Source organism: Hyperolius riggenbachi, chromosome 9 (genome assembly GCF_040937935.1).
Source record: "Hyperolius riggenbachi isolate aHypRig1 chromosome 9, aHypRig1.pri, whole genome shotgun sequence".
Classification (NCBI taxonomy): Eukaryota; Metazoa; Chordata; class Amphibia; order Anura; family Hyperoliidae; genus Hyperolius; species Hyperolius riggenbachi.
Window position 1 is genome coordinate 26,361,915 of NC_090654.1, and position 15,776 is coordinate 26,377,690.

A 15,776-nucleotide genomic window follows, 5' to 3' on the forward strand; every position below is an offset into this window, starting at 1 on the left:
GGTTGTGCATTTAAAATTGGGCTAGTATTTGAGTTTTAAGTGGAGTCCGGCACACTGAGATTCACATGGTTTGCGTAACCTTTAGCAGGACACATCAGGCGGGCTCTTGCCATTTAGGTTTCTGACTCGGTTATCATCTACTTTTGAGTTCTGGGTAGGGAAGATCAATGATATGCAAATACTTCTGAGTGTATGCAAATTTATGTACATTTTTATGCAAATATATGCAGCTTGAAAATGGACCAATCAATTTAAACCTGGGAGGGACTTGATTGGTCCATTTCCAAGCTGCATGTATTTGCATAAAAATCTACATATATTTGCATATCATTGGCCATCCCTAGTTCTTGGTGTCCCCGTCCTTTTGCCTTGCAGTCTCCAAAATATCAAATAATTGGAATATCCCGCGTGGGGCGGAGGGGCGCTTGTAGCTGGCCGGGCAAAGGAGCTGGGAACACAGAAGTGCAGAGATCTCCCTATCAGAATGTTTGATTAATAGAAGAAACCCTGTGGGAGTTTAAAGGGGAACTGAAGTAAGAGGTATACAGAGGCTGCCATACTTATTTCCTTTTAACTAATACCAGTTGCCTGGCAGCCCTACTGGTCTATTTCTCTGCAGTAGTATCTGAATCACACCAGAAACAAGCATACAGCTAGTTTTGTCAGATTTGAAACTCCTGATCTGCTGCATGCTTGTTCAGGGGCTATGGCTATTAGTATTAGAGGCAGAGGATCAGCAGGGCTGCCAGGCAACTGGTATTGCTTAAAAGGAAATAAACATGGCAGCCTCCATATACCTCTCTCTTCAGTTCCCCTTTAAGTGTCTGTCCCTTTAATTACTGGTTAATGGGACGGATGGGAGGAGCCTAGAGACTGCCATCGACGATATTATTTTGATTGTACAATCTTACCAAATCTTAAAGCAGACCTGAACTCAGAACTTCCTTTCTGCTCTAAAAGATAAGCAACAGCATATTATCCTTTACAGAAATACATTTCTTTGTTGCAGCTGATACAGATCTTGCAATACATCTGCAGTGTGTCTTCTTCCTGCTTTCATGGAAGCAGACAAAGGGTTAACAACTTGTGATTACATGTCAACTGCTCTGCCAAGGCTGCCAAATTTCTGTGCTGACACAGCTAAGAAATCAAACTACAGTTGTGATTACTTACAGATGTGGGGGAATTTGGCAGGCTCTTCTCTCTAAAAACACACAGGGTTCATTTCACTGTTTTCCTTGTGTCCTGTGCAAGAGTTCACATCCATTAAACCTACGACTTAGTGAACGATTGACCTTACGATCCATAAGATTGGCTAGTGTTGATGGTGCCAAGTCACTACAAACGATTGATTTATCGATCATTTCATGGATCCATTTGTCTGATCGTTTCCTGACAAAATGTTTGGATTGGCTACATTTTTTTTATCCCATTTATGGGCCATATTGATTGTTTTCAACCGATCACAATTATCAGATTGGAAGGTCGATCATTCGCTAAAACTGTATTGTTAATGGCCACCTTTCGTAGCAGGAGAATTAACTGAGTGAATATGCGTTAGGTAGTCCCTCCCATCACACAGATGTGGTAAGATTGTACAACCACGATTGTATCACGGGTGGGCACATATCTGTGGTGTCAGTTGCTTTCTGCCACGTGACAGGCGGTGCTGTATAACGTGACTCCTATCTTCTCACAGACGGTGACTCGAGCAGTGTGAACGGTTCGCTGGATCTCGGAAGGGACGAGGACCCCAATCAGAAGGTGAGATTGTGCTCTCCATGGTCCGGCCCCCGAGCAGCAGGTGTAATATGTACAGCACCTTCTATCTGCTTCCCCCCCCCCCCCCCCCAACCTACCACACACTTACCCCTACTATACAACCGCTGCATTCATCGCTGACCACAGTTATCCAATCACATCTTGCTATGAGGGCCCCATTCAGAAGGTGAGACTGTGCTCTCCATGGTCCGGCCCCCGAGCAGCAGGTGTAAAGTATACAGGACCTTCTGTATGCTGCCTTCCCCCCAACCCACCACCCACACACTTCCCTACTGTACAGCTGCTGCATTCACTGCTGACCTCACTTACCCAATCACATCTTGCTTTGAGGATCCCAATCAGATGGGGAGACGGTCTTTTTCATGGTCCGGCCCCCGAGCAGCAGGTGTTAAGTATACAGGACCTTCTGTATGCTCTCTACAACCTACCACCCACACACTTACCCCCACTGCTCAGCATTCACCGCTAATCACAGTTACCCAATCACATCTTGCTTTGAGGATCCCAATCAGATGGGGAGACGGTCTTTTTCATGCTCCGGCCCCCGAGCAGCAGGTGTAAAATACTTCCCTACTGTACAACAGCAGCATTCACTGCTAGCCTCACTTATCCAATCACATCTCGCTTTGAGGACCCCAATCAGAAAGAGAGATTGTCCTTTCCATGGTCTGGCTCCTGAGCAGCAGGTGTAACATATACAGCACCTTCTATCTGCTCCACACTACCACCTACACACTTCCCTACTGTACAGCAGCAGCAGTCACTGCAGGCCTCACTTATCCAATCACATCTCGCTTTGTCATTTCTACAGGACCGCAATGGCAACCAGCTGCAGAACAAGACTCCACGAGAGGTGAGAACTGAGCAGTCATGGTTTGTACTCACTGTGTGTGTCTGATAGGTGCAACTCTGATATTAAACAGTTGTTTCAAGTACTCTCAACACACCTCAATAGGGTGACACTGATTTTTGGGAGGACCGATGACCAAATGTATGCAAAGGCCACAAGATGTATGACCATGGTAGACCAGGGAGCGGGAGTGGAGGAGATGAGGAGGGGGGGGGGGGTAGAGCGGAGGAGGACACAGGGAAACAGAAGGGTTGCCAATGAGGAGACGGTGACAGAAGGGGGGCAGAAGGAGACACAATAATTGGGGGAGAACATCTACAAGATGCCCTTGGACACACCAGGTTTAGTATATTCTTTTCCCTGGTTTTTGCCCTCTAAACCTCTTACTGTATGTATATAAGCATATAAGCCTAATTTTTCAGCACAGAAAATGTGCTGAAAAGTTACCCCCTCGGCTTATATGCGAGTCAGTGGAGCAGAACAGATGGTGGAGCAGGTTTTGTTACTGGCAGAGGAGCGTAAGGATCGTGCACTAGTGATCCTGCTCTTACCAGCTGGCTTCCTGCTGTGTCCTTGCCCCCCCCCCCCCAAATCCCCTGCAACATGGTGTGCAGAATGCGCTGCTCAAGACTACCTGTGTCCCCCGGCTTGTGAAGCGGAGCGTACCAGCAACGTGTCAGTGGTGCAATGATCGGGGATTCTTCCTATGTGGCAATCTCTGTGTCTCATATCTATGACGCCATCTAGTGGCGTCTTAAGACACAGCTGTATCATCCTTGGGGCACATCTGGCTATGGGGAGGGGGGCTGACTTGCACTGGGGGCACATCAGGCTAATGTGGAGGGGGCTATACTGGGAAGAGGGCTTATACACGAGTCCATCTCTTTTTCCTGGTTTCTGAGGGAAAAGTGGGTACCTCGGCTTATATGCGAGTATATACAGTATATTCCGGAGCATCTTATATGTGGAAAAATATGGTACATTGGTGTAGGCCACACACACACTCTGGATAGTATGCTTCTACTTTAGACCATGGGAAAACCAGCATTGGGTATACATTGCAGTGAATAAAGTCATAGGATTGGCATGGATGTTACCCTAGTAATCATGGCAGTTCAGTGACATCCTGTCCCATAGACACACATCTATCCATCTCCTCCTGTATATAATACTGACGGTGCTGTTTCTTATTGCAGGAGGCCTTTCAGCGGATCTCCACCCTGTACAGCTTGTTACACGGCCTCCAGGTAAGAACTCGCTACAGCTGCATCATGTGACTCGCATTTCCTGAGTCATTCTCTATAGCAGGAAGTCCAGATACTCTCCAGATGTGATCTCAGCTGCAATATTAAAAAGCACACGATCTATAGATCCTCTTGCAAAATAAGTCAAAATTGTCCTCCGGACCTGTTTTTTTCCAACTCACTCCCCGGGCCCCCGTGTACACCGGCTTCTAGCACGTAGTCCCTCCCCCTATCAGGAAAGGGGGTGTGTTACTTCAATGGCATTCCTCCATCTTGGATAAAGAAGGGCCATGGCTCTTCTGCAAGGGGAGGGGCTACATGTCAGAAGCCGGTGCACACAGGGACTCGAGGAGTTAGTTGGAAAAACTATTCTGGGAGGTAATTATAACTTTTGTTTAAAAAAAAAAAAAAAAAAAAGAGTACCTACAGAGCATATACCTTTGACTGAAAAGACTATTTAAAGGATACCCAAAGTGACATGATGAGATAGACGTGTAAATAACTTAACTATGCTGTGTTTTTTTTTCTTTCTCTGCCTGAAAGGGTTAAATATCAGGTATGTAAGTAGCTGACTCAGTCCTGACTCAGACAGGAAGTGACTACAGTGTGACCCTCACTAATGAGAAATTTCCCTTTTTTACCTCATTTTTGCTCTCAGAAGCCATTTCTGCTAGGAAAGTGTTTTATAGTTGGAATTTCTTATCAGTGAGGATCACACTGTAGTCACTTCCTGTCTGAGTCAGGACCGAGTCAGCCACTTACATACCTGATATTTAACTATTTCAGGCAGATAAAGATGAGAAGGAACACAGCATAGTTATTAGTGTGCTAGGCACTGTACATACACATGTCTATCTCATTATGTCACATGTCACTTCGGGTATCCTTTAAATGAAAAAGTTGTTGATGCATGTCTGTTTAAACCTTTAGCAGCCAATTTATTTATAGGCTTGCAAGTTCTCTAGGCCAATTTATTTTTGCACATTTTTTTATTTCTTTGTTACATTTTCTTGCTTTTAATGAGTACTGCTGTAATGTGTATTTATGGCCACCTGTCACTAGGGGGCAGTGTGAGACAATAACAGAGGGCTTCTGCTTTCAGTTTCTATATTCTCCGCTAGCAGAGAGAGATCAAAGCATTCCAAGAATTTACAGCACAACAAGTTCTGCTGACTGAGGTCAAAAGCAGCGCACTTATCTCAAACAAGATAATTCTGTTCAAGCTCCTAATGGGTTAAACCACGGCATACTGGAGCTAAACAAAAATAAAAAAAACTTTTCAACAACCTTTCAAAAACAGTTTTTACAAGCTAAGGAAAATGCAGTGAGATGTGTGATCTATCTAATGCGACTGTATTTGATGCATCTTTGATCTCTCTTAAAGCGGACCTGAACTCAGAACTTCCTCTCTGCTGTAAAAGATAAGCAGCAGCATAATAACCTTTAAAGAAAAAACTTTTGTTACAGCTGATACAAATCCTGCAATAAATCTGCAGTGTGTCTACTTCCTCCTTCCATGGAAGCAGACATAGGGTTAACATTCCTTTGTTTACAAATTAGCTCCTCTTCCATGGCAGTTGAGATTCCTGATGACACAGCTGAGAGATCAAATTACAGTTGTGATTAGTCACAGATGAAGGAGAATTAGACAGGCTAAACTATCTAAGTTCAGGTCCACTCTAAACTGTAAAGGTTTTTCAGTGTTGCCCCCTAGTGACAAGTAGGTGCTAATGCTGCTGTCTTTCTCTGGCAGGTGGTGGTGGCCCAGCAGGAAAGTCTCCTGGCCCTTCAGTTCCCCTCTGACAGCAGTGACAAGAAAGAGACCCTGTGCCGCGCCAATTCTCGTGACCTCACAGTGACCGAGCCCTTATCCAAGAGCATGGACAAGTCTGGCACAGAGCTGACCCTCCTCCAGCGTCAGCACACCCTGCTGCAGGAGGAGCTCCGGCGCTGCAGGAGGCAGTGTGACGAGCGGGCACAGGAGGCGGGGACACTGGAAGCCAGGCTGCGGGAGAGCGAGCAGATCCGGAGCCGGGTGGAGCGAGAGCTGGAGGAGGGGAAGAGGCAGCTTACCGCTCTGCAGAGGGGCAGCCTGGCGTCTGACCCAGGATGTCGCCTGAGAGGGAGTGACCCTAGGAGGCGGAGCCTGCCTGCTGGAGACGCCCTGTACCAAACCTTCACCCCGCCCCAGGTATGCCAGACATGTTTCGCCTTCATGGCTAGAGAAGGTCACTGCATGCTAATAATGCAAGCTTGCATGCAGATTTAGTGCAAATTGTATGCAGCTTGGAATGGGGCCACTCAAGATCACATTGGCTCATTTCCAAGTGCAATGCAATTTGCATGAAATATGCATTCAACCATCTCGTTGGCAATTTATATTAATGACAAAGATGATAATTTGCCAGAAAAGCCGTGTCTGTTTTTCTGGAACGCCGATATTCCTTTTCTGTAGGGTTTGGGTGCTAGTCTAGTTTAGGGGACCCAGCAGAAAGCCTCATAGTGAACAGACCTCCAATCACAGCACCCTCTACAGCACCCAGCGTTGTGATTGGCTGAATAGCGTGGGCGTAGTTTACTACACCCCGACTGGGCGCTTGACTGAGACCTGCATTTGCCATATCCTCCTACCCCATTGCCTGATGAAGCAGGGTCATACCTGCGAAATGCATTGCAAAGAACTTTGGAGTGTATCAATACATTTTTTTCTGTTTTAAACTTAACTTTCTTTTGTCTACTTGGAAAAGGTAAGACCACCACTGCCTCCTCATGTTTTAGGTTTCAAAATCTCTTTATTTAGCAAAAGAAATAGTCACAAACAGTAATACATAAACAGTTGGCAAAGAGAAAAACATTGGTCCCAAATACAGCAATAAACATGAGTCAGAAGCAAACAGGAATAATGCTAGTTTAGCAGGCGTCCGTTTACATTGATAGAGATGGAATGAATCATAGCCATATACAGCATTGCCAGTATCTAGAACCATCATAAGCCCGATATCCATACAGTTCTCCCGAAAATTATTTCTTTTCAAGGTAGTGATTAGAAATAATTGTAGGATATACTCAACCCTGAACGATATGCTTTGAGTCATACATTCGAAGCGGCAGGCTCTCTATGACATCCAGGGGCCCAAAGTTTTCTCAAAAATATCAATTCTATCTGCTTTTCTGGCACTGATACGCTCCGATATCCTCGTACAGTCAATCCCAAGAACCTGGCTGAATGATAGAAGTCGAGATGGCCATGAGGCTGCTATGAGAACCTTAGTAGCCTTAGCAATATGCTGAGTGAGTCAGGGTGCTTCATAGACTGGTCTATGCCCCAGAAGTAATGTCCTAGCATCTTTGGTAATGGCTTTCTTGAATCCCCATGTTTTAAAAGTTTTATCTATTTTTATTCTTTTGGCACCTCTGTTCACCTTGTACAATCCTGGGTTAAAGATACTCTTTAACTCCTAGCTGCCCGCATCATGCCGATGGGCATGGCCGCGGCAGCAGCCCCAGGACCGCTTAACGCCAATTGGCGTAAAGTCCTGGGGCTTTGTTTTGCAGGAGATCACTCCGCTCTGTCTTCAGTCTCCCAGTGGCGATCGCCGCTCAGAGACTGTCTATAAACATAGCCGTCTATAAACCTAGTACAGCGCTGCGATCTACAGCAGAGCTGTACTGGGGTCAGCCGTGTGACATGGCTGTCCCCCTGGGACACTAGAGAGCGAAATCACTTGTGTGCTGTGTTGTGCGTCCCTGCAGCAAGGCCTTAAAGCTGCAGTGGCCTGTTTTAGAGAAAATGGCCTGGTCTTTTGGGGGGGTGGGGGGGGGGGGGGTGGACTGAAGTGGTTAAATCCTGAGCCCTCCTAAAGGACAAGTCCAGCTTCCCTTGCTTGTGTGTGCCACTTGTAACTGACATCACTTATGGTTAGTGAAGCTTTTGAACACACCAGCTGCCATACCTCTTTCTAAATAATCTGTTCAGCCTTCGGGTACCGATAACCTTTTCTCGTTTCTGTGCAGATAAACCATGATCCCCGCTCTGCCGTCATTGTGGATGGTGCAGTCCCCGTCATCAACCTACAGGAGGACTCCGACCTGAAAGATGACTTCAGTGACCTAACTGAACTGGAGAGACTGCCAGAGACGGTGGACACAGAGTCCTCGGAGGAAGAGGGCGGCGGCCCCCCGACGTCTCCATCCAGCGCACGAGGTGAGTGCCACAAATCCTGATCCATGTGCCTGCATAACCCTGGCACAGGGAATTCAAGCAAAGCAGACAAGTCTGTTAGTAGGTTCTTTTTCCCCCCGGTATACTCATGCAAAACCTCATAACTTTACCACTTAAAGCACACCTGAACTGAGAGGGATATGGAGGTGGCCATATTTATTTTTAAGCAATACCAGTTGCCTGGCAGTCCTGCTGATCCTCTGCCTCTAATACTATTAGCCATAGCCCCTGAACAAGCATGCAGCAGATCAGGTGTTTCTGACATTATTGTCAGATCTGACAATTTGGCTGCAGTAGTGTCTGAATCACACCAGAAAAAAAAAGTATGCAGCAAATAGATCAGCAGGGCTGCCAGGCCACTGGTATTGTTTAACAGGAAATAAATATGGCAGCCTCCATATACGGTACCTTTTATCAGATTATTCCTTCAGGTAAAATGTCTGAGAGGAGTTCATGTAGATGTACTGTAGCCAAGCAGCGGAAGCTGCACCGATCGTTTCCACGCCGGCGCAGTGTGACTGATTTGGGCGCCCCAAGTTAGTTCTCACAATGCTTTAAGTATAAACCTTCTCCACAGTTTAAATAAATTATAAATAAATTATCAGATTAAATCTAATTTGAAAGTACCAGTATATTCAAATTTTACAGCCTAATGGTTGCACAATGTTATTCCAGCCACTAGATGGCACTATTCAGCAGTACAACTTTAACATTCCAAATAGCTTTATTCAGCATCACACTGATGCTGTCCTATGTCACTGCACACCATCATGTGCAGTATATTCTCAATTACAGTTCACATCTACTGCCAGCGTTTTGCGGGAGTTATTTTCCCGCGATTACGCGGAAAAATCACTGGACACTGCAGCGGTTTTGGAGCGATCGTGATTAGTGGTACTATGCATGCCGGCAAACCGCTGCATGTAACATGTTTGCAGTTAACTGCATGTGTTACATGTGGTAGCGTTTTTCTCAAAACCGCTAGCGGTTTGCCTAGAGCGGGAATCACGCGATTCCCGCTCAAGTGAGAATGGGCCCTAAAGGCCTCTTGCACACTCTACACACACACCGGGCTGTCTCAGTGTAAATGGGCAGCCCTAGAGTCTTGCTGGTTCCCGAGATAAGTTTGAATGTCATATTTATTTCCGGAGCCAGCAGGGTTAGGAGGCTGCAGCCTCGGGCGGTGTCCCCTCCACAACCTCTAAATTTGGGGTGTGTTATGGCCTTACAAGATTTTAGGGTGAACTGTATCTGAGCATACACTGCGCATGCTCGTAACGGTGCGCACGCAGTGACGTAGGGCAGCAGGAGAAAATAAGGATTCTGCTGCGCATGTGCGTCAGTGCTGACATAGCAGCAAAATGTGACAGGCAGCAAAACTTGGCATTGGGTCTATGTAGCATTCTGAGTAATGGGCGGAGCTAACGCTAAGGAGGTGAAGGCAAACTACAGATATCGCCTCATCATGTGACCATATAAAGAACTTCTGCTTGTACGATTTTCAGCATTTGTTTCACAGTCTCCGAGCACTTTCGGGTTTCTTGGTGCCGATAGTCAGAAAGCCCCATTACAGGAAGAATTCCCTGACATGCTAGGTTATCAGGAGTCAGTTCTGGAGTTTCCCAACACTGGACTGGGTTCTGCTGTCTTTTACCAGATTTTAGGGGTGAGGCGTGATCTTGTACTTCTGGCTACCGCAAACTGATGTAAAGATACCAGTTAACCATCTAATTTCCAAATGATCAACTAATCCAATCATTGGGTTGGATCGGAAACAATCATTTAAGCAATGCTAAGCAATTTGGATCGACGGAACAAATGTTGGTTGTCAATCAGCACAGTTAAGGGCACCCGATCTGATCTATCATCAATCAGGAGATTGTACTGTTAATGTGCACTTTTAGAATAGGAAACATCAAAGTGGACCTGAACTCTTGCACAGGATAGAAGGAAAACAGAGAGAAATGCACTTTGCATGTATCTAGAGAGTTTAGCCTGTCTAATTCTCCCTCATCTGTGACTAATCACAAGTTGTAATATGATCTCTCCCTGTGTCACATGACTGCCATGGCAGATAAGCCCATTTGAAAGCACAGGAGTTTAACAATATGTCTGCTTCCATGAATCAGGAAGTAGAAACTGTTTTTTTTTATTTTAGGATTTGTATCCACAGTTACAAAGAAATGTTTTTAGTTTAAAGGTGATTATGCTGTTGCATATTTTTTAGAGCAGAAAGGATATTCTGAGTTCAGGTCCGATTTATTAGTCAGCTAAGATGGTACAGAGGTACTGCCTCTACCTGTGAAGCATGAGGTCATTAGTTTGACTCCCGTCCGGAAAAAAAAAAAAAAAACATGCAGCTTAATGTCAGCCTAAGGCAGGCCTGGGCAAACTTTTTTTTGGCTGTGCCCTGCATACCTCTCCTCCCTCCCTGCAGAGTTGTGAGCAGTGCGTTATGATAGGTTTAACTCGTCGAATCACATTGTACATCTGCATTCTCCATGGCTAAGGTGGCGTCATGCGACATGCTGGCACATACTGACGGCAGGTCACAACGCCACTGTTGCCATGGAGATCGGCATTGGAAAGTGCAGTTGTTACACTTTTCATTACACACCCGCACGCACCTCTGCAGGGAGAGGAGAGGAATCCAGTCCTCTATCGGAGGATGTACTAAAGGTTAGGTAAAGATAAGAGAAAGCCACTAGTGCAACAAAGATCTTCCTTCTTCCGAACTGAAATGCAAATGGGGGTGTGTCTGGCTGTTAACTCAGTCCTTATTGGTGGATGGATTCTCCAACCACCACTCTAATATTGCTTCATTTCAGTGCAGTGGACTCACCATGTCTGATATTTTATTTCCCAGAATTCCAGAGAATGCAGGACATTCCAGAGGAGGCGGAGAGCGTACAGGACTTGAAAGACGCAGAAACTGGTTCGTCAGAAAGCTGAGGCGGGGCCGGGTCTCAAGATGGCCGCCGCTAAGAAGACCGGTTTGACGCGCTGCTCCGCCTGCCGGATCAGTGAGACCATGTGACTGTACTGTTAGCGGAGCAAGGGGATTATCTCATGTCCTACCCAAAAATAGTCTGTAGAAAGAAGATCCCTAATCTGTCATAACGGACCAACACAATGGTGTGCTACGTGCGACTGTTCCATGGAGGCAGCAGGAGGGGGAATCGAAGGGCGGCATCATATGCCTCTCAGGTTCTAAATATTCTGCTTTATGCAGATAATTAATACAATCTAGTATTAAAAAACAGGCGGTTTTCTAAAGTGGGGTCATCCTATTACTGTTACGCTACAGGGCATTTTACGTGCAAATGAGACGCACTGCTCATACACTAGTGATGGGTAACCTTGGCACTCCAGCTGTGGTGGAACTACAAGTCCCATGAGGCATTGCAATACTCTGACAGCTCTAAGCATAACTCCGAGAGGCAGAGGCATGATGGGATTTGTAGTTTTGTCACAGCTGGAGTGCCAAGGTTAGCCATCAGTGCCATGCTCAATTGGCAAGCAGAGGGTCCCAGTGCTCATGCATGATTGGCTAGCAGCAGGACCCAATGCCCATACACGATTGGCTAGCAGCAGAACCCAATGGCCATGCACGATTGGCTAGCAGCTGAACCCAATGGCCATGCACAATTGGCTAGCAGCAGAACCCAATGGCCATGCACAATTGGCTAGCAGCAGAACCCAATGGCCATGCACAATTGGCTAGCAGCAGAACCCAATGGCCATGCACAATTGGCTAGCAGCAGAACCCAATGGCCATGCACAATTGGCTAGCAGCAGAACCCAATGGCCATGCACAATTGGCTAGCAGCAGAACCCAATGGCCATGCATGATTGGCTAGAAGAGATAGCCATAAACGATTTGCTGGCAGAGGGTCCCAGTGCCCATACATGATTGGCTAGCAGCAAGTCCCAATGCCCATACACGATTGGCGAGCAGCAGAACCCAATGCCCATACAGGATTGGCTAGCAGCAGAACCCAATGTCCTTGAATTATTGGCCAGAAAAGATAGCCATATATGATTGGCAGGCAGAGGGTCCCAGTGCCCATGCACGATTGGCTAGCAGCAGAACCAGTGCCCATGCATAATTGGCTAGCAGAGATGGTCAACATCAGCTTGTGATTGGCAGTAACTCCATCTTAAGAGCACTGTGGCATTTCTATTGGGTGATTCTTGCCTGGCCACTGCCACTTGTGGCCCTTACTGATGATGTCACAGACCTCAGAGCCCCATAAAATGTCCTTACAAACAGGCTGCTAAATCTATGTGACTTTTTCAGCTTTTTCCTATCTGCTGTGAGAAGCTATATGATTAAACGCTGTTACCTGCAACTAAAGGGTGGGCTGCGGTCATTCCCGCCTCTCCATCGTTTCCTTCCCTGGAGATGATGCACAGTTTTAAGAATCTGAGTTTCTCTCTGAGAAAAGAGGAAAACAGAAGCCATGTTTAGGAAAACTGAGAATGCTGCTATTCTAAGACTGAACGGTGGCACTACAAGGCTCAGCATGGGTCTCCGGGCGCAGTGAGGCTCTCTCCGCAATGGCCTTGCCTCTCGCCCGCAGAGCAGTGCCACCTGGTGGCAATTTACTGTATATACATAGAAATATCACTGCTCTGGCTAATACAATGGAATGTACAGAACATGAGGTGCGGACGCCTTTCTAATAAGCTGTCATTTAAAACGTTGAACTGTTAACAAAATAACGTTAAAGTTCTGTTGTCTGATTCAACTCAGCAGATTTTTTTTTTTCTTTTACATTTCAATACAAGAAAATATGGGGCCCGTCCATAAAGCGGTACCAATCTGCTAACAAACCGCCTCCTCTTGCATCATTTTTTTTATTATTTGCTGATTCGTCCCTTTAAATTGACAGTATTTATAAAAAGGCAAACTTTTTTATTCGCAGTGATGATCAGCACTTTGGAGTTGAAAAGAAACTCCCATCTTCCCCTGTGCTCAATTTAAAGCAATCACTTTAGGGGTCTTTTTGAGATTTAAACAGCGATGATTATGCTGATCTCCTTGTTATAAATATGGTGAAAAAAATCATTTATTGCCCATAATTATCAGCGAAAAGGTTTTTGGAGGAACCACGGCAGGCAGAGCGGACAGACGATCGGCTTGCAGCAATAAGCACATTTTTATATACATATGCCATCCCCAAATACTGTTACACCATAAACAAGAATTAGCCCATTAAGTCTGAGTTCTCCTTTAGATGAACTTAAGAAAACTTTTCTAAAAACTCTTCCTGCAACAGACCACGCCCCAGCATTGGAGGTCCTGCCCCAGCATCAGAGGCCCCGCCCCATGTCATTATGCAACCCTATCAGATTTCAGCTCCCTGTGATGACACTTTGGGGGCGTCTCTCCAATCCCCTTCTCCGATTTTACTAAAATTTTCCTTGAAGCTGCTTCACACTAACAGGAAAACTTGTGATATTATTCCAACCCTGAATCTTATTTATATTTTGTACGAACCGATCGTTTGTAAATATTTTTTTTCCTAATTTTCTCGCAGTATTTGTTTTTATATAAGTGCGGCATTTTTTTTTTCTTGTTTTTAATGCACTCGCTAATTTTATGCTTCCAAAACTCAATGTTTTTTGAAACTAGAAATCTTGTTTTATATTGATTGTGTTGATGATAATGATGATGAACAGTTGTTTTGGTTGGAGGCAGTCAATCAATATTTAGTGTAATATGTAACAGTTGTGGCCGATTTGATTTTTATGAGGTCCAGGGAGATTTGGGCCAGAAGAAAGATTTATTTGTTCAGATACAACTACGAATTGCATGATGATATTCGACATTTGATTGTGGGAACCTACAACCAATGACTAGGGGGGGGGGGGGGGGGAGGGGGAAGGACCATTGCAAATACATCATCTGTGTAGTTTGGTCATGAATATGGATGATCAAAGAGAGCAACATTTTTATGCAAATATATGCAGTTTGAAAATCGACCCAGGTTTAAATTGATTGGTCCATTTTGAAGCTGCATATAGTTACATCAAAATTTGCATCAGCTCTGACGTATTTGCATATCAATGATCAATACCTAGTTATTAATCTTTTTTCCAACCTACAAAATGGCTGCCTCCTCCTGTTCCCCAATCACCTAGCTTTTTTTTTTTGTTACTGTATATCGTAACTATTGAATGCCACAACTTTATTGACACCCAACAGTTCAAGCACAGGTATCAATGTTTTTTTTTGTTTTTAAGGAAAACCTGGAAAACTGAGAAATCTTAAAATATTTGTATATGTAAATATATATATAAATATGAAGACCTAGTTTTGTAAATAGCCCAACTTAATAATGTATGAAATGCAAAGTCATGTTCCTTTTTTTTTTTGTTCGGATATAAACTTGAAAAAATGTTAAAGGAAAAAAAAAAGAAAGTATTTTTTGCTTTGCTGGTCAATAAATTGTATTCATAAGGAAACCCGCTGTGTTTATTTCCGGGGGATGACCTCTGCTTGCTTCTTTTCAGCACAAATCATTAACCCTTCACACATTCATACAGACACAGAGATACGGTCCATTCAGAAAACTACCTTATCGGTATTTAATACTAAACAAGCGTCTGATGGATTCATTTACACCAACATCCCATATATACTCAAGAAATTTAGGACTGACTCATAGTATAAAAGTGGGGAGGGGTCGACTTGTACTTAAAGGGGAGCTGAAGTGAGAGTGATATGGTGGTTGTCATATATATCTCCTTTTATACAATACCAGTTGCCTGGAAGCCCTGCTGATCTATTTGGCTGCAGTAGTGTGTAAATCACACCAGAAACAAGCATGCAGCTAATCTTGTCAGATCCGACAATAATGTCAGAAACACCTGATCTACTGCATGCTTGTTCAGGGTCTATAGCTAAAAGTATTAGAGGCAGAGGATCAGCAGGACAGCCAGGCAACTGGTATTGCTTAAAAGTAAATACATTTGGCAGCCTCCACCTCTCATCAGTTCAGTTGCCCTTTAAATCCTAAATTTCTCAACATATTGCGTGGGAGGGGTAGTGTGTAGCAGGGGGAGGGGTAGTGTGGTAGCTGTTAACATCCACCGTTCTCAGTGCAGCGTCCTCTCTTCTCCCTCACGCCGGTCTACATGCTTTAGCGTAGCTCTGGCTCCCAATGTCACATGACTTCGGGAGCGGGAGTTACACTAATACTTGCATCCTGGCACGATGAAGAAGAGAGGGCTCTGCACCCAGCGGTGGATGGTAACGGCTTCTGCTGCAGAGGCAGGGGAGAGCAGGCATAGAGGTGAACAACTCACCCTCCGGGATCCCGGCAGCTTCTATTTTCTTCCTCTCCCAGACATCCGTCACATTGGTAACTGCGCGTTATCACGGTGCGCTGGTACCAATGCAGCGCATGCCTGGGCGAGGAAGGAGATAGAAGCTTGATTCTGATTCTGAGATGAAAGCTGCGGGGATTTTGGAAGGTGAGTTGTAAACATCTATGCCCACTCTTCCTCGCCACTGCAACCTATACTGGAGGCACCTGCCTGGCTAGCCTATACTGGGGGCAACTATAGCATGCTACCTATACTATACCTATACAGAGATATTTCTCCCACCCAGCATGGGTATGTATAAAAATACACCCCAAAACACATTATACTACTTCTCCTGAGTACG

General features: G+C 45.1%; 1 protein-coding gene and 1 long non-coding RNA gene across 10 annotated transcripts in view; one reads left to right on the forward strand and one right to left on the reverse strand.

Annotated features, from left to right (window-relative positions):
- ARHGEF2 (Rho/Rac guanine nucleotide exchange factor 2) overlaps nt 1–14,505 on the forward strand; it is a 352,466-nt gene extending 337,961 nt beyond the window's left edge. For 7 of the 9 annotated variants that reach the window (XM_068252215.1, XM_068252218.1, XM_068252216.1 and 4 more), the window contains 6 exons: nt 1,700–1,764; nt 2,594–2,635; nt 3,829–3,879; nt 5,630–6,067; nt 7,891–8,080; nt 10,965–14,505. In XM_068252215.1, coding sequence (XP_068108316.1) covers nt 1,700–1,764; nt 2,594–2,635; nt 3,829–3,879; nt 5,630–6,067; nt 7,891–8,080; nt 10,965–11,050 — 872 coding nt within the window. In that variant the 3' untranslated portion in view covers nt 11,051–14,505. The remainder of the gene's footprint in view (nt 1–1,699; nt 1,765–2,593; nt 2,636–3,828; nt 3,880–5,629; nt 6,068–7,890; nt 8,081–10,964) is intronic. The other 2 variants (XM_068252223.1, XM_068252224.1) reach the window with 1 other exon arrangement.
- LOC137532083 (uncharacterized) overlaps nt 6,694–15,776 on the reverse strand; it is a 191,613-nt gene continuing 182,530 nt past the window's right edge. Inside the window, exons 3-4 of the long non-coding RNA XR_011023847.1 lie at nt 12,445–12,536; nt 6,694–8,119 (exon numbers count right to left, since the gene is read on the reverse strand). This is a non-coding gene — a long non-coding RNA (uncharacterized lncRNA). The remainder of the gene's footprint in view (nt 8,120–12,444; nt 12,537–15,776) is intronic.